The sequence below is a fragment of the Ambystoma mexicanum genome, chromosome 10 (genome assembly GCF_040938575.1).
Source record: "Ambystoma mexicanum isolate Mex_15411 chromosome 10, UKY_AmexF1_1, whole genome shotgun sequence".
In the NCBI taxonomy this organism is placed as follows: Eukaryota; Metazoa; Chordata; class Amphibia; order Caudata; family Ambystomatidae; genus Ambystoma; species Ambystoma mexicanum.
The window spans coordinates 308,916,410-308,942,739 of NC_090932.1; the positions used below are offsets into that span (position 1 = coordinate 308,916,410).

Below are 26,330 nucleotides of genomic sequence, written 5' to 3' on the forward strand. Positions count from 1 at the left end.
TTAGAGAGAGCAGAACACAAATGCGCCGAAGATCACACAGTTACACTAGGCTTAGAATGTCTTGCAGAGGGTTCAAAAAGAGTTTAGAGAGGCTTAGGAAAGTTTAGCCAGGGTGTCCCAGGCTAACCTAGGTTCGAAAGCCAGGGGCTAAATCTACCCCGTACAGTCGGTAGCAAGGGAAGCCAGACGGGACACGGTACCTTAAGTGGGAAGGATCCTCCAGCGGTGGCAGTTGTTCCTGGAAGTGGGTGCAAGTTGCGTCGTAGTCCAGGGGAAGAGAAGATCTCGAATTGGAGGAAAGATGAAGGTCGTTGCACTACCAGGGAATAAACCAGCCGTGGAGTTTTCCGGTTAAAGGTGGTACCTTTGTTTCGCGGTCGTGGTAAAACGTGCTATCCCGGTTGCCGGGGTGCTTGGCACAGGCAAGGCGGCCACGAGGTACGTCGGGAAGACGAAAAGACGGTGAAACTGGTTATCCCCACCAGTCAAAGGAAGAAGTCTCTCCGGCGGGAGATCTTCTCTGTCGTTGGGAAAAGTGGTGAGGCAGTCCAGCAGGACTCCACAGGTGGTGGTGTCGTGGCAGGTCGGCTCAGCTTCTCCCTCGTCGGATTCTTAGGTCCTGTGGCAACTTCTCAAGTTACAGTCCCCAAAGCCCTGCTTTTATGCAGCAAACCCCCATTCACTCAGCCTAGCTGTCACTCAAACATGCTAAGAGTTGCCTAGGCAACTCAGTCCAGGGTGCCTAAATTCCCCTCCAACCCTCCTAAGTACCCCAGACAGAGTGGCACCACTTTGGAGGGCTTCTGTGGAGAAGCCCGCCAAAAAGTGGAACAAAGGGCTCGACTTGGGTTGGAGTCACAGAAGAGAACACAAACGCCATTTTAGAATCAAGTTTTGGCAAAAAATACCAACCGGAGAATTAATATTAATTAAATAAACCGGCGGTATGTTCGAGGCTACCGTAAATAATTAAATAAAGATAGTAGCCTAAAACAATGGGAAATCCCATAGGAAAATATTCGCGGTTGAATATAAAAAGTAGTATCCACTGCCACCAGCCAAAACTCGATCAGGGGGGACGGAGACGTGCCCCCTCGACTAACAGATCCTGGGGCAATCGAATTGCCCCAGCCAGTACGTCCACAATATGATGGTTTGTACTGGTTCTGTTCAGAATTTAAGACTAGTAAAGTCAATGGTGACTTTACATGTCCTGGGAGACGGTAGTCAGTCCCAGGGTATGGAGTCTATACTGGGGGGTCACTATGACACCCCTCTGTCACTGCACTGAGGGTGCTGTGTAACACATCACAAAAACACATGAAGCCCTATGGGGTAAAAGACCCCATAGCCCATTAAACACATCTAGAGCCAAAGAAACACACTCAAATCATGTCCAAGAGTGAGGGTAAGAGAGTCTCACTCTTGACAGGAGAAAAAAATAAACCCCAAAAATCCAGCAAAGCTGCTGGGGGACTCACTATGTTAGGAAATTCAGCCTAAACAGAGAATTCTCCCTAACAATCCCCATGCACACATTTGATGCCAATGGTTCTCACCTGTTTGTGTTCTTGCTTGCTCACATGGGGCTGTATGGCCGTCTGTCGACTTCCGCTATCCATCATTGCTTGACGGGGATGTCCGTCCACTGTGACTTCTATCACATAAGGTAACCGTTTCCTTCTGTATTCCTGAGTTTGTAAGGTTCCGATTTCCATTGGTTCAAGTTTAGGTTTTCGGGAGCAGAATCGAGCAATATGACCCCATTCCCCACATTCGAAACATTGTGGTGCCGTTCCTTTGTTTGTAACACCACCATTAGGTCGGGGTTCTGGCCGGTTCCTGGGTTCGGTGCTTGGCCCCTTATAAGGCCCACTGCGTAAGGCGGGAGTCTCCATACTTGGTCTCAAGTGGGTCGCTGGGATGGGCCGAATGTTACCTGCCTTCTGATATGCTGTTGCCACATCTATGGCCTTGTTTAAAGACAGATGGTGATGTTGCCTAACCCACCTCTGTATGGGTCCGGGTCAGGCATCAATGAACTGTTCCATCATTACTTTATCCTTAATCTGTCCTATTGTGGCAGTGCCTGTTTGAAGCCATTTTCCCACCAAATCTTGCACTCTGTAGAACAATTGTCTTGGGCTTTCGCCGGGTTTCAGTCTGGTTTCTCTAAACCGGAGTCTGTAGGATTCTTCATCCATACCAAGTCTTTCCAACACTGTTTTTTTAATCTCGGTATAAGGAGTGTCCCCTGTGGGGTTGTTAGCTTGGTATGCCCCATGCATTGGCCCTGTGAGCAGGGGTGCGAGGTAGAAGGCCCATCTGTCCTGTGGCCATTGAGCTGCTCGGGCTATTCCCTCAAAATTCACAAAGAAAAAACTAGGGTCTTCTCCTACTTGGTATTTCTGTAATACCGTGGACGGTATCGCGGGATGCCTCCGGGTGGTGGCCACTGCTTCTCCCAATATTCTTAAAGCTTCCCGTCCTTGCTCTTGTGCCGCACTTTGCACTTGTGTGGCTTGTTGGAGGGCTTGTCTGTCTGCCTGCGCCTGATGGCCTTGCACTTGTATAAGTTGTTGCAGTTGCTGCTGTCCCTCTGTGAGTGCCTTTATTCCAGCTTCCACTCTGTCTGCCTTGGCGTTCTCTTGAATCCTACCGCTGCCACCACTGTAAAGTAGTAGACTGTAATCGGAATGCAGAGTTCACAAGGTATGATTTATTGCCGAGTTAAATTTTCACACAGTCTCTCGTTATAAACAACAAAACATGCTTAAACGTGATTCAGCAGGCTTGCTCAGAAAACAAAAAAAATGGATCAATTCAGAGTTCGCATGAATGTCCTCTTCAGCTTGACTCCTATTTTGAGAGAAAATGAATCCGGTCACATAAATTCCTTTCCCCGGACACTAGCTTTCCATTCCTTCGCCAGCTGTCCAACTTGGGTTTTGAAAAAAAAAAAGGAAAACAAACAGAGAGGGTAAACCCACGGAAACACTGTCCTTTGAAAATGGTTTACAGCCAGACTTTCCTGGTCAGTGAATCCGCTTCAGTAGTGCCGCGGAGCTGCCGCTCTTCGAGCCTCCCTGGCAGAGGCTCTGCCTCTTGATAAGGATCTCCGTGGTGCCGAGCCTTCAGCCTCCTAGTACGCCCAACGTACAACACCTGGGGATTCCTCCCACTCCTCTGTGTTCTCCGGCCAGGGCTGCTGCTGTAATGAGAGTCAGCTGATGAGTTTCTCGGGGCTTCTTTTAACTCAGACCTTGCTCCTCCCCTCCTCATCTTCCACCCGCCTTTCCTGCCCACTTCCCACACCTACAGCCAGTTTGCCTTCACTCCTCCACCCGGCTCCATGCACTGTTTGTCCCACCCAACCTGTACTGCTATGTGGGTATCTGTCACTGTACCGCATGACCGGGCTGTATCTATACCGCTTCCCTTTGTTCATTTTATCTTTCCCCCCACCTGGTCTCCATTTCCCGTGGTGGTTTATGGGACATGTAGTTTTGTTCTGTCCTGCTGATGTAACATTTTGGGTGCTGGGTCTGAAAGTTAGAATGGGGCTGTCTTTTATCTCTATTGCCTCTTTGACCTCCTCACACAGTTAATAGCTGCTTTTTAAAGAATGCATTAAATAGCTTTGTTTACAAATAATTTATTAAATAACTTTAAACGTGTAAGTGTTTTATTGTATACTTGTATTTACTGGTTTCACTGCACATCTCTACAGCTCACATTACCCATTTTAAGATTAGCTTTGCTACTCAGTCACACTACCAACTTGCGTACTACAGGCCTATATCAAAAGGTGGGTTACCGAATACGAAGAGATACATTTTGAGTAATCCCACACCAGTTGCACTGCACTAATTCCTACCTAACACTCACAAATATATAGATTCATCAGTATGCTCACTAACACATCAGTCAATAATCAAACCAGGTAAGTATTCAGATGCAGTTGAAATTAATAGAACGCAATCACAATTCACTTAAGTCCAACCCTAAAATGTATTAGGGCCTATTGCTCAAAATTAACAGGTTCCAAGGCATTTTCTCTAGGGAATGTATCCTCTAAATGGATGCAATGGGCTTGTGGTGGTGATTTCAAAACAAAACTATTTAGAAGTAGAGTAAGTATTTGTCCAAAGAAAGGCAAGTTCTCCTCTCTCGTCCTCTCAAAAGGCTAGCCCCAAGGGCAGGATGCTTGACCCAGATTTGAAGACCAAATATTAGTAAAGAGGTAGTTGGGAGAAAAATGGTTTTGCACCCAGTGTTATCTTATGGGGGGCAGGAGGGGAAAGGAACAGATGTGTTTACTTACCACCATACTCAGATTTTCCCAGGTCACACAATGGATTGTCTCAGGGTCACTGGGCACATGATCCTCCATCCTTTGTTCGGGTGAGAGGTAGCCAGGGGTTGCAGGTTCAAGTGCTTCTTCCGGTCAGGTACAACTTCAAGATGCAACACCATAGCATTAGGTAAACATTGGTGTAGTAACACTTTGAGACTACACAACACTCATCTGTTTGGTATTAGGTAACCCGCCTTTTGGGATAGGTGTGTTCTACACAAGTTGGTAGTGTGACTGAGCAGCCAGGCCTATCTCGGTAAATGTGAACTGCAGAGCTGTAGCAATGAAATTCACAAATACAAGTAACCAAGTAACACTCAAGGTTTCAGTTATAGTTATTGAACATCAATTTTTAAATACGCGTTCTTCAAAAAGGGCAAGTTATGTAACAATCATATATACTTTAAAACACTTTTTCAGAATCAGCCCAAGTTAGTGAATACTCTTTGGATATGCATTTTTACACACTTCCTACACCCGTAGGTGACTTCATTCACAAGGACAGTAATGGCATTTATATATCACTAGTTATACTTTGCAGATGCTGAGGTTGTAGAAAGGAAATGTTAAAGGAAGGAAACAGGTTAAACAGGTTCTCAGGGCATGTGAGAATACTTAACTCTTTCAATGAAGTCTAGACAAGCCTTTCCCAGCAAAAACATATAACCACCTATGAGGGACAGTAATATCAAAGTTAATGGACTAGAAGAGTACGAAGGGAGCCAGGACAGCCAAAGTCAATTGGAGCACAGTCTATGGAGCTGAGGCACTTCTTAGATAATAAAGGTCTTGCACAAAGTTAGACAGTTTTGTAGAAATCACTTGTAGGGTCACAAGCTGTTAAGCCTGTGAAAAGCAGAGTTGGAATCAACTCTAAAGGTAAGCCACTGCAAGTCTCAACTAAGCACAGCTCTAAGGACACTGAGGTAAGTACCCCAAGTCTAAAAAGTACCTCTGGTTTGAAGAAGAGTGGTCCAGCTGGATTCTGTCCTGTTGAAGCGATGCAGACCCTGGGTTCTGGAGCCTCAGCCGTGGGGACAAGAGGGAGGACATCTGGAGGGCTCCTGCAGCAACAATTTGGAGGTCATCGGCAGCAACAGGCTCTTTTCGGATCAGCGGCACTTCGCGGTTTCAGCGCTTGGTAAACAGCACCACTGCGGATCTCGGATACCGGTTGGGCTTCCTTCACTCCTTGGGTCCTGCACTCTGTTGAGTCTGGTCGTCCAGCTTCTGGAGGGTTCTTAGGAGACTGCTGGAGCTTCTGGACGGATTTCAGACTTTGCACTCTACTATGGATTTCTCGACCTCTGGCACTCGGTTCTTGCAGCAGCGAAGTAGTGCAGCCAATCATGGAGGATGATCCAGTGGACTTTGTCGCGTGGTTAGTTGATCCCAGTAATCAACAGAAGAAGTCGTCCCTTCCGGAACTTCTCTTGTTGATCAGAAAAAGGAATTTCAGCACAGAAGTGGGGCTTCACTGGGCAATTCAAAGGTCCATGAGGATGCAGCAAGCTTCGTTCACGGTTTCTTCATCGGGTGTTTCTCCCAGTGGTCGACTGACTAATCCCAAACCCCTCACCTTTTAAGCAGGTTTCTCCTATTCATGCACAGCCTAGGCTGTCAATCACACAGAAGGGTGGCTGTCCTAAAAGGACAGCCAATCAATCAATCAATCAATCAATCAATCAGGACTGGTTGCATTCAGGCATTCCTAGAGACAAAGGACAGGGGAGTTTCGGGAAAATTAAACCAGTGCCACCAGCGATTTAAAGTAGTGAGGGTAACATAAAAAATGTTACATGAGAATGGAGGATAAGGGGCTATTAGGTAACACCCCAGCACTCCACATAAGATGGTGTGCGCTGGACCTATAAAGGGAAAAGTTAAGTAAAGTCCATTTCACTTGACTATTCTTGGGACTAGTAGTGCACACAAGAAAATGAAACATAATCCAAATGAGATCAAAACACATGAGAGAGTGAGCAAAAGGTCTCGCCCACTCCAGGGTTAAAATGAAAAAAGTCCTAAAGTCCAGCAAAAGAGCTGGGGGGGTCTCTAATGTTGAAGGTAATTAGCACAGAAATGAGAATTCTCCCCAACACAGAGGATGTAGAGTGCAGACCACTTCAGGCAATACCTGGGATGGAATAGGCCAAGTTCTGGCGATGGCCACCCTTTTCAGGCAATACTCCAGTCACAGAAGCAACTGCAGGACAGGTTCCCTTAATGTCAGGAAGCTGACATTTCGGGAGAGAAGGCAAATTATGGTACAAGCTGACATTCACCAAAGTTCTGGGCTTGAACGCAGCAACGTGTCTCTGGCAAGGTAGCCCACAAGGGAGGTGGTCAGTCCAGGGCCACTTACGAAGGCTCTTAGGACATGCAACTCGAGTAGCCATTGAAACTAGTTGGTCCCCAATAGTACAAGGGCTGAAGCACCAACAAGGGTCTTCTAAGGTCTTGCGAAGGAGCAAGGCTTCACCGGACCAGTGACTGGAGAGGATGGTGGTCCACTGCAGAAGACATCCTCGGTCGTCAGCAGGCTGCTCTTGGTTGTAGGATTATTGGCTCCAAAGTAGATCTGAAGAATATCTGCATGAGCCCTCCTTTTGCCCAGGTTCAGATCTGAAAGTATGACCAAGCCCACCAATGGAAATGATCTGCCACATTCCCTTGGACTCAGACACACAAAAGGCTCACTAGCCCGTGAAAGCAGCAACTTTCCCAGGTAAGAGCATACCCGTATATGGGATTTCATGGCCTGTGAGGGCAGGAAGAAGGCCAAACTAAATTATGGCCAAAGAACAAGCAAACAATCTTGTGGCACAGCCATCTTAAGGTGTTAGCCATCTTTAGTAGCCAGTTTCGGTAAACATGAAAGTGCACAAGTAAAATAAAGTAAAAACAGTGAAAATGTTACTGCTGCCACCAGCTTGTCTTATGCACATTTAAAAAGTGACCAAAAACACAAAAGATTAAAAGTTATGGGGATTCTAAATATTCCCACTGCACTGCACTGTAAGGTGCTGTGCGCGATTGCCAAAATACAAGAATTACAAAGTGGAACAAAGTTTCTCAGTAATGAACGTCTGAGGGACTAGTCTGTTTCCCCATTACAAAGAGCAAAAGGCAATGGAAGTGAAGCTGAAGGCTTTACATTCCTTCAAAAAGTCAGGACAAGTTAAAAAAAAAAAAGCAAAAAAGGGTGTCTCATTGAAATCAATTGCAAGAAGGGTGCAAACGAGAACATCTTTTCCAACAGTCACCTCTAGCCGTTTATACATCTCGGTGCAAATATGTTTTCCAAAAAGGCTTCCCACTGGATATGACCTGTGGTGTTTTCTCAGTCTTTTGGAGCGGCCTGGGCTTGTAGACAGTGAATATGTCCCACGTGTAGGCTACCCATGTACTTCTGAGGGTTTAGAAGGCCAGGCAAGAATCTTGGAGTCCGGAGGAAGCCTCACCTCAGACACGGTTCTGCATCTTTCCACTGTTGGCTTGAAGCTGCTTTGCAATGCTTTCTTGGTGGTAAGTAGCCCTATGGGGAAAATGCCTGGCTGCACCAGTGAGTGTGTTCCTTCTTTTGTGGCTTGCTAAACCAACGCGTTATAGCTTCTATACAAGCTCAGTATAGAAGAGGACCAGCTGTGGTGGCTGGTTATGCCATTTTTATATAGTTCTGCCTTCCTCATTCTTTGCACACTCCAGATAGGATATTGCCATAAAGGAACAAAAGAGGGATCAGGCAAAGGGTCAACATAACTCAGATGGGGCCTCTCTGAACTATCGGGATGGTGATCCCACCTATAACCACCTACAGTACTAGACAAAGTACCCAAGGGGGCCGCGTTCCTCGTTGCAGGAGTCCTCTGCATCTCAAAGTCTGGCAACTGACTTTATCACAGGCCTATATTTAGTCTAAGAAACAGAGACACGCACTGACAAATAGCTTATCTGTAAAAGAAAAAAATTGTTCCCTAAATTAAGATTTCCTGGAGGGCAGCTTTACAAAAAGTGAAACTTGCTACAGGTTTCTTGCGACAGGGGCCTCCTCGTAGAGAATTCTTTGTAATGCTATGTACACATTTCCTGTCCACTGGCAGAACTTATGATAAAAGTCTGATCTTAAATACATAGCGCAAGAAGCTGAAGCCAAACACATATGCTTCTTATTTCCATGCATGAGAAAGCCATACGTACATTTTGTTCTTGGAATGCTTGAACTTGAGGTTTTCCCTCTGTCATTTTAAATTTAGAATGATGGCAAATTGCAGAATCCCAAGAAATAAAACAGGCACTGATGGCTGTCGCAGGTATGGAATTAGGAAGCTTGATCGTTCTGGCAAAACATAAAATAGAAGCGGAAAATAGATTGCAATAAAGGTACGAAGAGTGATGCGTTAGAGGGGAAATCGGATTATGAAACAAAGATGAGTGCAGGAAATAAGGAATCTGGGAAAGTAGGGGAAACTCTTTAGATATTAAAGTACAAAATATTTCATTGGGCCTACTCACTGTGATTGTTGTGCTGATCGTATCAGCAGCACATACTGCAGCAGTGGTGACAGTGCTGTTGCCTCGAGCCCGGTTTTCCTGCTTGTTTTTCTGCATCTGTTTCGCCTCCTCTTTCTGAATTTCGAGTAAGGACTTAGTGCTTCCTGTGCCTGTCGAAACAGTCCCCCAGCCTGAAAGCTTTTGCTGCTGCTGCTGTTGCAGTTGTTGCTGTTGGAGTGTCTTCATCAGTTCCCTTTGCTGTCGAGTCTGCTGTGGGAAGACACATTAACACTTACAGATGAGGAGTCAGTCGTGTACCTAAGTACTAAAACACACCTCCTGTTAAGTAGCAGAGGTTCACATAACTCAGGAGTAGAAACATTCTATAGTAAGTAAAACTAATGCTAGCTGAAAACATGACTTTTATTAAGTGAACAGGGATGGCTCAAACGGTGTTAAAGGGTCATTAGAGATATACTTTGATATAAAACCAACCTCATCCTGCAGCTGCCTTTCTCGCTCCTCCTCCAACTTCTGGATTTCAGCTAAAGAAAGAGAAGACTGGGAAGCAATTACAGCTGCTGTGCTGGCTTGCTGACCCCACGTTGAGGATGATGGAAGCTGAGAAAAAATAAAAATAAGAGCTGGGTGACCATCAGCTGCGTCGCTAACATTTTAATTTCAATAATCAAACTGTCGGCAGTCATGCTGAAGGGGGCATACACAACTTTATAAACAGGACTTTGAGAATGAACTCTCTCTGGCCCAATATTAAGGAGCAGAAACAGTATTTCAGACAAACCAAGCACAGGGTTTGATTACTACGGCAATTCATCTATTATTAATGAGGTTAAAGGCCACGGCTGGACACTCAGTGGGAAATTGACTCTTTTTAGGGGCAAACAGGAAATTGCACAAAGTTATAAAGACAAGGAGCCGATAAATTACAAAATAAATAAGTTTATTAAAACTTTGCTTTGTTCATAGAAAACTTTGCAATTTCAAGAAAGGTGGGTAACACACACAACGGGAGCAAGCTACACAATGCAAAGGCATATGTTATCAGGGTAGTGTTAGTACATATCAGCATTAGGACCAAACCTACCAATGATTAACAATGCCAACAGTTTTGGCTTTTGTGTAGGCAATGCTAGGCATTTGCCAGGCCTTGCCGTAGTGATATTAACTGCCCATCAATGGTGGCAGCTTCAAAATGGTGTGACTACCTGAGCATATAATATGAGTGCTTGGCAAATGGCCAATATGTATACAGAAGCCAAAACGGTTGGCTTTGCCAATGCTTGTTTTTGACAGGACCTCTGCGACGGGCACGCATGTTGCTTATAAATCTAGTAGTTGAAGGCAGCGCTGGTTAAGACATTTTGTAACACCAGAAGCGCATTTACAGTTCAAATGAAGTAATTAACTCTCTGAAGACTGCTTTGAAAAACCGGCATGCAGTTTGTGCACAACGTTTGATGGTAAGGCTGGATAAAGCTAGCTCAAAGACATCCCAGGAGGATGCGTTTTGAGTGTAGTGCGGCAGGAAGTAGGTGCGATTGGCTCTAGAGATTAGCATGGCCGTGGGTCACTAACCAAACAACACCTATAAAGCTCTGTGTCACTTCTCATATGCCATTTCTCCCTAATGGTACTCTAATGCAATAGTTCCGGCTTATAGGTGGCCCTATAGCGCCACCTAATAACAAAACTAAAAAGGACAGGTAACCAAAAGAGGAGTTAAGGAAAACCAATGCTATTATTATTGATCACACAATTAATGTTGGTTTGAAAAACCGGCATGCAGTTTGTGCACAAAGTTTGATGGTAAGGCTGGATAAAGCTAGCTCAAAGACATCCCAGGAGGATGCATTTTGAGTGTAGTGCGGCAGGAAGTAGGTGCGATTGGCTCTAGAGATTAGCATGGCCGTGGGTCACTAACCAAACAACACCTATAAAGCTCTGTGTCACTTCTCATATGCCATTTCTCCCTAATGGTACTCTAATGCAATAGTTCCGGCTTATGGTGGCGCTATAGCGCCACCTAATAACAAAACTAAAAAGGACAGGTAACCAAAAGAGGAGTTAAGGAAAACCAATGCTATTATTATTGATCACACAATTAATGTTGGTTCAGGCTCCCGAATGTACGTGCTAGTGTCAGCTAAAGGACAGCCTAAAGAAAATAACCAACCTGTAATGGTTGTACAAAGATACAATCAACAAAAACACCCTCATCCCAAGGCAATGAGTTTTTAAATAAATATGGTTCTGGTGACTTGTAAACTTATGTTAATTTAACAAGTAAGCCCTTTGCAAAACATGAAAAAGAAAGGTTTTCTTACAAGAAAAAAAAAATATGACTTCCCCCTGGTAATGTTCTTTCTACTGGATGTTCCTCCCACGGTTTTCTCAACTTTGATATACCGGTATCCTGCTTGTAGTTTCAGAATCCTTTTGAAAGCAAGGGGTGCCGTGCAGCGTCGAGTTGATGTCCCTTGGCGCTTCCATACTGCACTCAGACGGGACGTTAGTATAAATTGCACACACTGCACCCGTTGCCTCTTTCGTACAACCGACTTGAGGGTACATAACCCACATGGGCGTTGGAAGAGAAATTAAAAAATTAATCAACTGTCAGAGAGGTAGGCTGCAAGGGCGATGAGGAATCCGCGGGAGGAACATCCAGTAGAAAGAACATTACCAGGGTAAGTAATTTGTTCTTCTAATGGATTGTGTCCTCCCATGGATTTCTCGTCTTTGATAGACTGCCATAGCAGTTAGACTGAAGGAGGTGGGACCAATGAATACTAGTTTATATTGTGTAAAACAGCTTTCCCAAAACTGGCATAGTGACCCAACCAGGTGTCCAGACGGTAATGTTTTGAGAAGGTGTGAATCAAAGATCAAGTTGCAGCATTATAAATGTCCTGCACCAGTACACCTCTTTGCAGAGCCAAAGTGGTTGCCACTCCTCTGGTGGAATGTGCCATAACACGACATCTTTCCCAGCCAAAGAAAAACATTCTGAAAGAGACAGAATGATCCAGCATGACGAGGTCGGTTTAGTCACGCTTGACCCAATCTGTGTCCAGTATAACTGACAAAGAATTGATCATCTTGCCTGACATTAGCCAATCTGATAATATAAAAACCCAGAGCCCTTTCTGGGTCATGTCTGTGCAACCTCTCTTCTACCTTGAAAGGATGAGAAGGCGCATAAAATGCTGGAAAGGTATTTTTTTGTGATGGCTACTGAATGTCAATCTGAGTGGACAGGAATGGTGAGGTACAAATGGAGCTCCTATTAGAAATGTTAATACAAAATTTAAATCCCAAGTCGGCACTATGAAAGGGACCGCCGGAAAAATATGTCAGTCTCTTGAGGAACTAAATCACAATCAGTATTTTAAAATAAGAGCCTTGCTCTGGTGTGTGTTTAAAGATGGATAACACTGCCAGGTAGCCCTTGACTGTAGCCACTTGCAGTCCATATTGGGCTAGGTGTAACAAAAAAGAAAGCACTATCACAACTGAAAGGATCAATATCTTTAGCTCTAACACCAGCTGCGAAACCTGTTCCAAAGGCAGCGGTATAGTGGTTTTGTTGCTGATCTTCTGGCTGAAAGAAACCCCTCAATAACATCTTCCGGGAGGTCCTAATCTTTGTATCGTAACCTCTCTGAAACCAGGCTTGTTCAGAGTTCTAATTTCAGGGTGAAGAAGACGGGCTACCGCTTGTGAGAGCAGGTCCAATCTGTGGGAAGACGGAATGGAGGGCAGATGGATTGTGGCCCAATCCAGAGCAATTAGGATCATGGACTTCCCCCAACTTCCTCAACCTCCTGATGACATGAGGAATGACTAGGACTGGCGGGAACGCATACAAGAGTGGACATTTCCAGTCCACAATGAAAACGTCCCCCAGAGCTTTTCTCTGAGGAAATTACCTGGAGCAGAACAGGTGCATTCCGGTTGATATAGGACACAAATAAATCCACTTCAGGGGTTACCCAAGGGGGGAAGACTTGCTGAGCTAACTTCCACTCGAGAGAGACTGTGCTCTGCCTGCTCAGAATATCCGCTGTCGTTTTCTCTTCTCCGGCTAGGTGAATGGCCGACAGATTCCTTTTTGTAGTGCCTAAAACCAGAGCTGCATTCTCTCCCTGCACAGTGGTAGTGACCCTACACCATCTCTCTTGTTGAGGTAATGCATGGCCACGGTGCTGTGTCATTATCAGTGTATGCAGAGGCAGATGAGACTGAGCTGGTTTGTCTGGAGAGGGACAGAGTGGAGTCAAGGTAGAGCCCAAGGGTTTTGGTATCTTTATGGACCTTGATGTTGCCATCAAAAGGTAAAGGACTTGAAAGCAGGGTCCATTTTGCTGAGGTGGTAGTGTGAGCCGAGGATGAGGAGCTCCGTCTTGTCGTTGTTAAGACATAGCTCATGTTGAGCCATCCATGCCTGTAGGACCAGATATATGTCATTCAGTGATTTAGTGTCAGCCAAGTAGTCTCCAGTGATAGGGATGAGTATCTGGGTGTCATCGGCATAATTTGTGTAGGTGACGCCCAGATAGTCAAGAATATCAAAGAGGGCTTTGGTGAACACATTGTAGAGTGTGGGGGAAACACAGGAGCCCTGAGGCACGCCGCAGGGAACAGTTGAGGGTTCAGCAGCCGCTAATGTGGAGAAGACTTGCATGGATCTTTTGTCAAGGAAAGATCTGATCCAGGTGGTGGCAGCATTTGAGAAGTTTGCGGTTGAGGAGAGGTGCTGACAAAGGATGCAGTGGTTGACAAGGTCGAAGGCTGCGGATAGGTCTAATAGTAGCAGCAGTGCAAGTTTCCCTTTATCTTTGAGATCCTCAATTTGAGTTTTCAGGTCAATAAGGGCCGTTTCTGTCCTGTGCCTGGGTCTGAAGCCTGATTGCCTGAGGCCGAGGAGTTCATTAGATTCAAGGTATTCTTGGATCTGGAGATACTGCCCGATCAAGGATTTTGAGCAGGAAGGGGACCGTGGTGATGGGCCTTTAGCTGGTGGGTGTGTTTGGGTCGAGGGTGGGTTTTTTAAGTAGAGGTATGACCCAATGATGTGTTGATGAACGTGGTGATGAAGGGGGCTAGTCCATATCAGGACTGTTCCATATCTTATGTAGACGTACAAGTCACCTGCTCCGGTAAGACATGGCAATGTTCCCTTTCACTTCACTCACTTCTCCTCCAAGCACTCACCATTCAATTTATGATACCCTTTCACTCTCCAGACTGATGTCAACAGGTACGTCCATGTCCACGTTTCACTTTTTTCGGTCTCAGACAGCCCCGACAAGGGGTGCACTTATGTCCATCCAGTATATCTTTCCATGTTACTATGGTATTCAAGTTGAAAGGAACAAGTTACTTACCTGTAACTCATGTTCTCTAGCATGGGTCTGGCATGGATTCACATGCTCATGAATATTCCCAGTCAGGCTGGGAATCCTCTGTAAGAGAAAAACGCAGTTTCACTTTAGCCTGAAAACTGCATTTCTACTCTATAACCAATCACTGTCCTTTGGCTCATACTGCCCCCAACCAATGACTGTCGTCTCCCTAAGCTCCACCCCTGGTGGCCATCTTCATATTTGGTAGCGCACGTAAAGTGGCAGAATGAACTGAACCAAGAAGAGCCACAGAGGGGAAGGAGGGAGGGTTTGCATGTGAATCCATGCCAGACCTATGCTGGAGAACAGGAGTTACAGGTAAGTTCCTTCTCCAGCATGAGTTCTGGCATGCATTCACATGCTCATAAATATGATTAAACAGCAGTACAAATACATAACCACGGGATGTGGCAAGGCCCAACAGAAGTAATACACTCACCCCTAGAACAGACTCACTTCAGGCAAACAGGTTGCTTTGCACCGCCTGGCCAAACCGGGACTCCTCCCTGGAATCCGTGTCGACGCAGTAGAATCTTGTTACGGTGTGTGTGGACCCCCACGTAGCAACACTGCAGATGCCGAGCATGGGCACACCAGAGACAAATGCTGTAGTTGCTGTGATGGCTCTGGTGGAATGGGTTGTAAGCTGGCCTGGAAGAAGTCTGTTGGCCAGACGAGGACAGTGCATGATGCAGCTGGAGAGCCATCTGGCGATGGAAGCCTTAGACAATGCCTTCCTGTGATTCACAGGTCCCAAATGGACCAACAATTCTTAAGTCTTCAGAAAATCCTTTGTGCGTGCCACCTAAAACTTCAAGGCATGAGCAACGTCCAGCGAATGCAACATACTTTCAGCAGGCATAGAAGGGTTCGGAAAGAACACTGGTAGAACCAAAGGCTAGTTGACATGGAACTCGGAAGGGACCTTTGGCATAAAGGTGGGATGGATTCGTAGTACCACCTTTGTAGCATAAAAAGACAAAAATTGTTGCTTGCAAGAGCGGCCAACTATAGATGCCCCGCCTGGCCGAGGTGATGGCCACTAGGAAAGTTGTCTTCCACGAGAGGAACTTCAGGGGGGCCTGATATGATATAATGCACAAGTGTTTCAAGGTGCGACGAGGCAAGGGAGGGGTACAAGGGAGGACAAAACAATGATCTTACTAGGCCCAGTGACACTGAGAACACACAGGTGCAGGGGAGAGGGAAGGGGGAAAGTGTAAGGGGCAGGGGAGGAGTGGAAAGTGCTGAACAGGGGATCAAAACAATAGGTAGTGCGGCCAGCAGGTGGCACGTGCAAGAGTTAAGGGCAGACAATGGGTGTCTAATAAGTGCAGGTAAGGGGTCTGTAGGGTTGCAGATACAGACGCAAGTGCAAGGGTTGCCAGGAGGCAGTGTGGGTATGCAGCTGGGTGAGCAGTAATCAGGGCCCAAAATTAGAGGGTAGACAGGTGCCCAGTGCAGAAACACACAGATATCAGCAGGGGAGCGCAAGAGAGCAGTCAGAAGAAAAGAGGAAGGTCGTGAGGTGTTTCCAGAACCGAAGATGGTTCTCTTCAAGTTTCACAGAGGCAGGCAGGCTGTTCCAGAGGGAGGCCCCAGCTGAAGAAAGATATACTACCAACTCGCTGCTTGGAGAAGCGACTGACCCTGAGGGAGTTGGATGTGGAGGAGCTAAGAGCTCAAGTAGGGAGGTATTTCCGAAGGGAGAGTTGAAGGTAATACGGACCCAGACCCCAGAATTGCATGAGGCAATGGCTCGAATGGAGGCCCCATGAATTTAATCAAAACTACTTTGAGCTCCCAATCAGGAGCTGGTGCCTTCACTGGCAGAAAAGTCCAGAACAGGCCCTTGAGTAACTATTCATGAGCCTATGTGACCATTGGGACGACTTGCCTGGCATCAGTGTTTACCTGGATATGGCCACCATGTGCACCTGGATAGAGATGTGAGCCAGACCCACCGTAGCCACCGAAAGCAGGTATGGAAGGAGCTGTGGAGCTGTGATCAGTAGAGGTGTAATCCTCTGAGTCCTGCACCACACCGTGAATAACTTCCATTTGTGGCCGTAGCAAGACATCGTAGATGAAGTTCTGGCCTTGGCCAGGATTTCCTTGCATTCCAGCGGTAGAGCGCAATGCCAAAACTCTAGGGCTGCAGGAGCCAGGCCTTGGGGCTCTGTGATGCTGGGTCATGGGGCAGAATTGTTCCCTTTTCTCTGGAGAGAATATCGGGAAAAGGAGGCAGCCCAATGGATGTAGCCACTTTTGGACATAACCAGGTACCAGTCTGCCATGGCCACGCCGGATTGATGAGTATCATCCTGCCATGAAATTGTCTGAGTGTATTGATCACACATAGTAGGAGCGGGATCGGATGGAAGGCGTACAGGAAGAGCCCCTCCCACGGGAATGAGAAGGCGTCCCCCCCAGGCTCCTCGGCTGAGGGAACCTGCTGTCAAACCTCTTGGAATTGGCTGCCTTCACGAAGAGGTCTATTTGTGGTCGACCCCACTTGCTGAAGAGACGCGATACTTGCGCCTGCAGCATCTCCCATTCATGGCAGCATCACAACTCCCGGCTGAGCGATGTGTTCTTGATGCACTACAGGTGAAGGGGACGGGGAACATGTCCAGAAGAATGGCCCAATGCCACAGGGTCTGGGCTTCCAGGGAAAGCGTGTGAGAGCGAGTGCCACCCTGCATCGGGATGTAGAACATGGTGGTGGTGTTGCCCGTGAAGATTCACTCCACCTTCCCTGCAGCAGAGGTAACGACTTGAGGACCCAGAAGTCTTTTTCCTCAGGGAGCCAGAGGCCCCTGGTGTGGGCCCCCCCCACCCTTCCATGGAGAAGTCTGTGGTGACAGAGGCTTGGTACAGTGGTATCTGAAAAGGAGCATATTGTGTGAGATGTGGGTGCACTCCCCACCATCATAGAGCCTGACGGAACCCTTGCTCGAGGGCAAATTTGTCCATCCAAGTCCCTGTGACCTTCCGCCAACGTGCATCCAGGAGCTCCTGAAGAGGGCTCATCTGGAGCCTGCACAATGGGACGAGGTGGACGCAGGAGGACATCATGCCCAACAGGGATTTGATGACTGCACCTGTTAGGGTACCCTCGGGGAACATTACAGATAACTATGACTACAGGTTTAAGCAAACCAACCTTTGGTATAAGTTTGTACTACCACAGTTTTGGTAGCAGGCTGAGCAGCCAGGCTTATCTCAAGAGGGGAACGTGAGCAGTAATGTTACAGAGGTCTACAATCCCAGGTGTTCAAATAAACTCTTACATTCAAGGTTTCTTTGATAAATACGTATTCATTTATTTATCTGTCAATTATAAAACATTCATAAGAAGGAGGCAATTATATAACGCATAAATACACTTCAATACTATTTCAGAATACTTTTCAAGAGGAGTAAAAGGTAGAGGTTATTAGAACATGAAAGTATACAATTATTCTTAGTGTAAATACTTTGAGTTCACCAGAAGAGTCAATTCACTTCAATAGGCTAAGTCAATCGGCTAAAGTCTTGGATGGGATAAAGCGGTTCCAGTAGGTAAACGGTAAAGTCTCTGCACAAGTTCTCAGAAGTAATTTGTAAAAAGAACCACCATATGTTGGGTCACAAGCTGATTAGGCCTGCGAGTTGCAAAAGTTTCAAGCACTTTCACCGCGAGAGGCAAGTACTCTCAGTCTGGTTTCACAGTACCTTACAATGAAGAAAAAGATGCAGCCGATGACTTTTGTTCCTGCCAGTTCCTGCAGAGCTCGCTGTTCCTGTTTCTCAGTCGTGGCGACAAGTTCGAGGACGTCGGGGGACTCCTGCACTGCACTCGGACTGGTCAAAAAGCTTGCAACTGGCAAACTTCAATTCCGGTGGCTGTAAGTAACGCACACAAGCTTGTGTACCTCTCCCTGGTCCTACGGTTTCCTTCAGAAACTCTGAGGAAATTCAACTAGCTCCGAGATGGGTAACCAGGTGGCTTACTTTGCAGTTGACTGGTCCAACCAACTCAAAGGGAGAAGTCGGCTTCTCTGTCGATACGAACTTAGCGATTCAGCCCTGCAGCAGGGCTTCACCGGGCAAACCAACGGTCCAGGAGTTGCAGCAGCCGTCCTCTTCAAGCTCTTCTTCGGTTCCTTCGTCCAATGGCCGACTGCCATCCAAACCAAGAGACTCGCCTTTTATTCAGTTCTCTCCCATTCATTCCAGCTTAGCGGTCACTCACCCAGCAGGGTGGCTGTTCTTGCCGGAGAGTCAGCCACCCAATCACCACAGATTGCATTTGGGTCTCCTAGGAGACTAAGCACAGGGAGTTTCGGGCACCTCCCTTACTTCCTGCCCACCGCAGACAGTCGGGCGCAAGAGGCGGGTTTCACTCCTGAAGCCAGCCAAAGGCGAATTAACAAAGAGACCAAACCTGGTTTGGCGCGCAGAGAAAAACCCTAGAAGGACCTTTTCACAAAGAAATGGTGAAAAAAGAAGACCGGAACGTCTTTCAATAAAGGTGGCTCAGACGCCATCTTGAAAAACATGGCTCCCACGATTTAACGTTACCAGAGCTATGACTAGTTTGGGGTCAGGAAAAATCATGGTAGTTTGTTGTAAAACCACTGCCACCAGCCATTCTGAGAGGAAAGGGGAGCATTTGACTGCTACATGAATATCTTGACACAGAGGATACTAAGTAACCCCTGGAGCACTATATTGTTAGATAGGGTGTGATGGGTCTAGGAATTTAAAGGACTATTAAAGTCAATTTCGCTTTACTTACTCTGGGAAACAGTTTATCACAGGTAGTCAAACCTTTGGAAAGCCTGAAAGGCTTCCCATTGTCACTACACTGAGGGAGCTGTGTGACAAATGAAAAAGATGATGCCTATGGAGTTGGTTAGACTCCATAACCAAAGAAAACACAAAGGTAAAACATATCAAAATACACGAGAGAGTGGGAAGAAAGTCTCACAATCTCTCCAGGTAAAAAAGTCCTTAAAATCCAGCAAAGTTGCTGGGGGTCTCTAAGGTGAAGGGAATTAGCAAATGTTTGAGAATTCTCCCCAACAGCACCATCGCGGTGGTCGCCGACGAAAGGCGCTGCACCTTCCCTAGGATGGCCGTCACACTCTACTCCGAGGGGGATGCCAAGCATGCAACCGTATTGAGACAGATGGCCAGAAAGGAACAAGTTACTTACCTGTGACTGTTGTTCTCCAGAATGGGTCTGGCATGGATTCATATTCCCCGTCGTCAGGCTGGGAATCGTGGATAAAGAAAAAAATCAGTTTCAGTTTCGTTTCTGAACTGTCTTTCTCCTAATAACCAATCACTGGTCTCTGGGTCATACTGTCCCCAGCGAATGACTGCCCTCTAACTAAGCCCCTCCTCATGCAGCCATCTTCAGATTTGGTAGCACGTAAAGTGGCAGTAGGACCAAGAGAAGAGCCGCAGAGGGGTAGGCGGGAAGGTTCGCATGTGAATCCATGCCAGACCCCATGCTGGAGAACAACAGTTACAGGTAAGTAACTTGTTCCGTCCCTGGCATGGGGTCTGGCATGGATTCACATACTCATGAATAAAGAATACAAAGCAGTACACACATGCACAACCACAGGTGGTGGCAAGGCTCAACATTAAGCATCTCTTACTTCGTCACCAGGCTCACCTTCAAGCGAACAGGTTGCGCAGCACTGCTTGGCCGACTCTGGACTCCTCCCCGAAATCCCTGTCGACGCAGTAGAATTTCGTTAGGGTGTGCGTCAACCTCCACGTAGCAGCCCTGCAGATGTGCAGCAGTGGCATATCAGACAGGAACGCCGTAGTTGCAGCGATCGCTCTGGTCGAATGGGCTCTCGGACAGCCAGGCAACAGTCGGTTTGCCAACCGGTGACAATGGGTGATGCAGCCGGAGAGCCACCTGGAAATGGAAGTCTTGGAGAGGGCCTTCTCTTGGTTCACAGGGCTTGAGTTCACAAACAACTGTGATGTCTTCCGAAAATCCATTGTTCGGTCCATGTAGAACTTCAGCGCTCTAGCCACATCCAGCGAGTGCAAAGTCCTCTCAGCCGGTGACAGGAAGAAAACTGGTAACACCAAGGGCTTGTTGAGATGGAAGTTCGATGGCACCTTGGGCATGAAGGAGGGGTGCGTCCTCAGCACACCCCTTGTCTCGTGGAATGTCAGGTACAGAGGCTTACAGGAGAGGGCCTGGATCTCTCCCACTCGTCGTGCGGAGGTGATGGCCACAAGAAACACTGCCTTCCACAACAGGAATTTCAAATGCGCCGAATGCAAAGGCTCGAATGGCAGACCCAGGAGCCTAGTCAGCACCACATTGAGCTCCAACGCCAGGGCCCTCACCCTCACCGGCGGGAACGAGCGGAAAAGACCTTTCATGAACTCCTTCACCAGGCAATGAGACCACAGCAACGACCGCCCCGGAGTTCTGGTATAGAGCGAGATAGCGCCAGATGATTTTGATGGAGGCATGTGCCAGCCACGTCAGCAAATACGGCAGCACCCGAAGGGCTGTAATCCATAGAGGGTTTATCTTCTGTGCACGGCACCAGACGGTGAACCTCTTCCATTTATGTCCATAGCACTTAAGAGCCGAGGAAGCCCTGACCTTGGCAAGTACCTCCTTGCAGTCCGCTGGGATCTTGCAGCCTCTGAACTCTAGTGCTGCAGGAGCCAGGCCTGCAGGTTCAGCGACCCTGGGTCATGGTGCAGGATTGTGCCTCATTCCCTGGCAAGAAGATGTGCCTCTGCCGGAGGCTTGATTGGAGGGGACGCCGACATGTCCAGAAGGTCGGGGTACCTTATCTGCCTTGGTCACACCGGTGCAACGAGGATAATCCTGCACCCAGACCTTCTGAGTTGCCTGATGATTCTCAGAAGCAACGGCAACAGTGGGAACGCCTAGAGGAACAGGCCGTCCCAGGGGAAGGAGAATGCATCCCCATGCTCCCTGGCTGGGGAAACTTGCTGGCGAACCTCCGGCACTTGGTGTTCGTCGCCGTCACAAACAGATCGATCTGGGGATTGCCCCATCGTCAGAATAGAAGATCCACTTGATCCTGCCGAAGATCCCACTCGTGGCAAGAGTGCAGCTCCCTGCTGAGTGAGTCAGCAAAGGTGTTCTTCACTCCTGATAGGTGAAAGGGTACCAGCAACATCCCTTGGGCGACGGCCAAGTGCCACATATCCTGAACTTCCTTGGAGAGAGCCGGGGATATGGTGCCCCCCTGCTTCCGAATATAGAACATTGTGGTGGTGTTGTAGGTGAAGACCCGCACCACCTAGCCCTTGAGGGATGGAAGGAAGGACCTGAGGGCCCAAAACACGGCCCAGAGCTCCAGGACGTTGATGTGCAGCGGCCTCTCCTCCGGGAGCCAAAGGCCTCTTGCATGGAGATATCCGGTGTGCGCGCCCCATCCCATCAGGGAGGCGTCCGTCGTCACTGTCTCCTGATGCGCTGGGGTCTGAAAGTCCATGCCCGCCGCGAGATGCGGGGAGGTGCCCCACCATGGGATCGCTCAACGGAATGTCTCGTTGAGGGGGATCTTGTCTTCAAAGCTACCTGCCATTTGTGTCCAACGGGTGTCGAGGAACTCCTGCAGCGGTCGCATCCACAACCTGCACAGCCGAACAAGGTAGATGCATGACGACATCATGCCGAGCAGGGACTTGATGGACCTCAACCTGGCAACTTCCATAGTCAACAGCCGTTGTACCTTGTGCAGGATGGCTTTTATCCTCTCCTCCAACGGTGAAGCCAGTTGCGCCACCGTGTTGAGCCTGGCTACCAGGAACAGAGCGTCCTGCGATGGCACCAAGCAGGACTTCGCATAGTTTATCGAGAACCCCAGTTCCGTGAGCAGGTCGGACGGTCCTCGCTGTGTGTTTGACAGCGAGTTCCCTTGACTTCGCTCGGATGAGCCAATTTTCCAGTGGATCCCCCTACAGGTGCAGCCGGTCCGCCACCGGTGCCAGGTACTAGGTGAAGACCCTTGGGGCCGACTTCAAACCGAAAGGGAAGGGCCTTGAATTCGTAGTGCCGCCCTTGGACCACAAAGCGCAGAAACTTTCAATCCCCCTTGTGTATGGGGATGTGGAAGTAGGCATCCTCCAGGTCCAGCGATGACTGGAAGTCCCCTTCTTCCAGCTGTCCCAGCACGTGCTGAAGTGTGACCATCCGGAATTTCTGGGATTTTTTGCATTTGTTGAGGCGGCAGAGATCTAGAATGGGCCGCCAGCCGCCAGTCTTCTTTCGGACGAGGAAGTACAGAGAGTATACTCCAGAGCTCCGGAGCCTCTTCGGGACAGGTTCTATCACGCCCTTTTTCAGCATTACTCGTACCTCCAGAAGTAGTTGTGGAATGTGGTTTTCTTTTCTCGCCACCGGTGGAAAACGGTGAGACTTTCTTTGGAACTGCAGGGTGTGTCCGTGGGCCAGGGCATCCAGCACCCAACTGTCGGTTGAGATAGACTTCCACACGCTGACAAAGTTTGCCAGCCGGCCTCTCACTGGGGTGCTCAGGTGGGGGCCAGACGCCATGGCCGGTTCAGTCCTGCTTCGCCTGGGCCTTACCACCTTTGCCCCCATGGTGACGACGACGATGTCCTCCGGCCTTGCGGCGGCCTCTGTAGGCCTCCTGGGACGAGGACCGGGCCGTTTGACGGTATGACGAAGAACTGCCACCGAATCCTTTGGAGACACCCTGCTTGCCTCCGGAGGACCGAAAGGACGGCTGTCATTGTTGGAGCGTGACTAAAGCACAGGCCGTCTCGGTGTCTGCCTTGATGGCCTGCAGTGACTAGTCCACTGCCTTGCCGAACAAATGTTCACTGTCGAAGGGCATGTCGAGTAGCCTCGCCTGTATGTCTTGACGGAAGTCGGTGGCTCTGAGCCAACCACACCGGCAAAGGCAAATGTCGGTGCCCATCGGGCGGAAGCCGGCGATGTCCGTTGGCACCGTAATGGCATGGTCCGAAGTCATCTCGCCTTCTTGCAAGATTTCAAGGTCCTCTGCCCTCCGTCCGGGTGGAAGTCCAGGAGAGAGGAGGGGAGGGTGATTCTATACCACAGCTCTCTATCGTAGCGGGCCACGATAGCGAGAGCGTTGGCCGCCTTAATGGTCAGTGGAAGTCGATGTCGTCTCCCCTACCGATTTCTTCTTGGCCGCCGCGCAGACCACCGAGTCTGGGGACGGCTGAGCTCCGAGGCACATAGGAGCAGAGTCTGGAACCCGGTACTTCTTCTCATACCGGTCTCTCTTCGCCGGGGCCGAGAATGGATTCTTCAGGAGGGACATCCCTTCGTCCCAGATGTCGTCCAACAGCAGGACCGAGAGCACGGTCTTCCTCTTGTCGCTGATAAAGGAATCCCTCCTTCTGCTCTTCGGGGCGTAGTTGAGAAAGCTCTGAGGCCCTAGCGATCATGGTGTGAAACAGGCCAATTTCGTCGGGAGGTGAAGCCCGGGGTGGCGGCGATGGGAGATCTGTACCGTCGCCGTCCCCATCATCTCCGTCTCGTCCCTTCGGCAGAGGGGAAGGATGGCGGGGAGGGACAGGTGGACTCGCCTCCGCTTGGATGGAGGGCTCCCTGACAATCCAGGTGCCGCTGGATCACCCGCCGGAGGCAAGGGCATCCCCGTCCTTATTTCTGAACACAGGGTGTGCAGGGCTAGTAAGATTTCCTCCGACCTGTCCGTTGGTGGTGGCAGCGGTTGCAACGGGAGTGTCGGCAGCGGCATGGTGTCCTCTGGTTCCTCATCAGCTCCCTCGTTGCTCTCCACGTCCGCCTCGTCTGGGTCCTTTCCGTAGGCCTGACCTCAACAAACCTTTTGTCAAGTACTGACTTGAGGCCCGAAAGTTCGTCCGCGGAGGAGATATCCGAGTCCGGCAGGGATATCGTGCCCCTCCCCCTCTACTCAACCCGGGGCTTCACAGGGGTCTTATTGATGGGCAGGAAAGACGATTTTCCTCCGGGCGGGCAGGGAAACTCTTGGCTTGGGGGCTGTCTCCACAGGGGCCATCTCCGCGGTTTTCGCCAGGGACTTTACCACTCCCTCAATCGAAGCCTTAGCCTGGTGAATCTGGGCCTTCACAACCTTAGGCGCGTCAGAGGCCTTTACCGTGGGGGGGGGGGGGGTGGTCAACGCCTCGCTCCCCTTTGGCTTTCTCCGTCGAAGCCGACCGGGGCTTCTCCAAACGCTTACCCGGGTTGTCTGACTGACTTTTCATCGAGCCGGAGCGTTGGCTCGTGTTTGACGGCGTCAGCGATGCTGCGCCCGGCCTGGCAGCTGCGGAGCCCATACCAACGGCGCTCCCGGTGCCCGTGGACTCGCAGTGCTTTGCCTTACGTTGCGCCCCTGTCGCCGGAGTGCCCTCAAAGGTCTGAGAAGACCACTCGGATTATCTCTTGGGAGAAGTACGTTGCCGGGGCTCACCTGTCGCCGGGCTCTCCGTCTCCAGCCAGTTGGCGAGTCGCTTCCGACGGTCCTTCAAGGTACGGGAGGACATGTCCTTGCAGAACGCACAGGCCTCCTCCACGTGCGATTTGTCTGACTGCAGGCAGTAGAGACACCGTGAGTGCCCATCCTCCTTGAAGACGTTCTGTAGTCCACATCCTGGGCAGATCCTAAACAGAGGTGTTGAGTCTCCTTTGTCTTCGGCCATGTCCATGAGGGGTAGGCCTCAAAGATCTTCTGGAATCCTCCAAGAAGTAAAATTCGACGACAATTCACCCTTGAGGGGCATAGAGATTTCCGAAACGGGTCCCTGTTAATCGGAAGATGAATCGGTGGAGCTTGAGGCTCAATTTGACCGAGAAAATAAGAGTAAAGCACGAGGACTCCCAACACTTGAACGTGCGGTAAAAATCTGAAGATGGGTGCCTGAGGAGGGCCTTAGGTAGAGCGCAGTCATTGGCTGGGGGCAGTGTGACCCAGAGACCAGTGATTGGTTATTAGGAGAAAGACAGTTCAGAAACAAAACTGAAACTGATTTTTTTCTTTACCGAGGATTCCCAGCCTGACAGGGAATATTCATGAGCATGCGAATCCATGCCAGACCCCATGCTGGAGAACGGAGCATTTTGGGATGGTACCACGCAAGACTTTGGATAATTGATGGCGAATCCGAGCTCTGTCACCAGACGTATTGTCTCTGCAGTGTACTGGTCAGCCAGCACTTGAGAGCGGGAACTGTACACTCAGTCATTCAGATATGGTCATAAGTGTATGCCCTTGAGGTGCAGGAGCGCTGCCCCCTGGGCCCAGCACTTTGTGAACACCCTTAAAGTCTACATCAGGCTGAAGGGTAGGGTCTTGAACTGGTAGTGCCGCCCCCGGACTACAAACCGCAGGAATTTCTGATGCTTCGGGTGAATGGGTACATGAAAGTATGCATCCTCCAGGTCCAAGGACTTCAGGAATTCCCCCTTCTCCAGTTGGACGAGCATGTGCTGCAACGTGACCATCCTGAACTTCTGGGATTTCAAGGACTTGTTGAGGCGCCTTACGTCTAGGATCGAACCCCACCCCCCTGACTACTAGAAAGTATCTGGAGTACACTCCGGAGCCCCGGAGGCATTGGCTCTATCGCTACCTTTCTTAACATGACCTGAACCTCCTGAAGCAACTGGGCCATGTGTAGTTTTTGACACGCCACAGGAGGAATGTGAGGACACCTGTTTTGGAATTCCATGGTGTGCTCTGTGGTGATAGCCTTCCACTTGTCTAAAAGATTTTTCTAGGCAGCCGCCGGGTTGGGAAAGTCGGGGCCCTGATCCAAAGCCGATTCAGGCCTGCTTTCGCGTCTCCGTCCTGGCCTGCGGGCGACGATGCTGGCATCCGCTGCCGAAGGTTTGCGAGCACCCTCTGTGGGCCTCCTGTGTGGTAGAGTGGGATGTTAGGCAGAATTATATGCAGTACCCTTAAGATTTCAAACACTTTCACCGCGGTTGAACGAAGCGAACAACTGGATTTGCACAGTACTTTAAAACGGAGAGGAAGCTGTAGCTGAGGCGGACGTTCCTGGTAGTT

At 49.0% G+C, this 26,330-nt stretch overlaps 1 protein-coding gene across 5 annotated transcripts in view; it reads right to left on the reverse strand.

Annotated features, from left to right (window-relative positions):
- The window catches only part of GIGYF2 (GRB10 interacting GYF protein 2), a 2,415,541-nt gene that overhangs the window by 237,742 nt on the left and 2,151,469 nt on the right, over positions 1-26,330 (reverse strand). For all 5 annotated transcript variants that reach the window (XM_069617902.1, XM_069617899.1, XM_069617900.1 and 2 more), the window contains 2 exons: positions 9,347-9,472; positions 8,873-9,121 (listed from right to left, as the gene is read on the reverse strand). In XM_069617902.1, the coding sequence (XP_069474003.1) occupies positions 8,873-9,121; positions 9,347-9,472 (375 nt within the window). The remainder of the gene's footprint in view (positions 1-8,872; positions 9,122-9,346; positions 9,473-26,330) is intronic.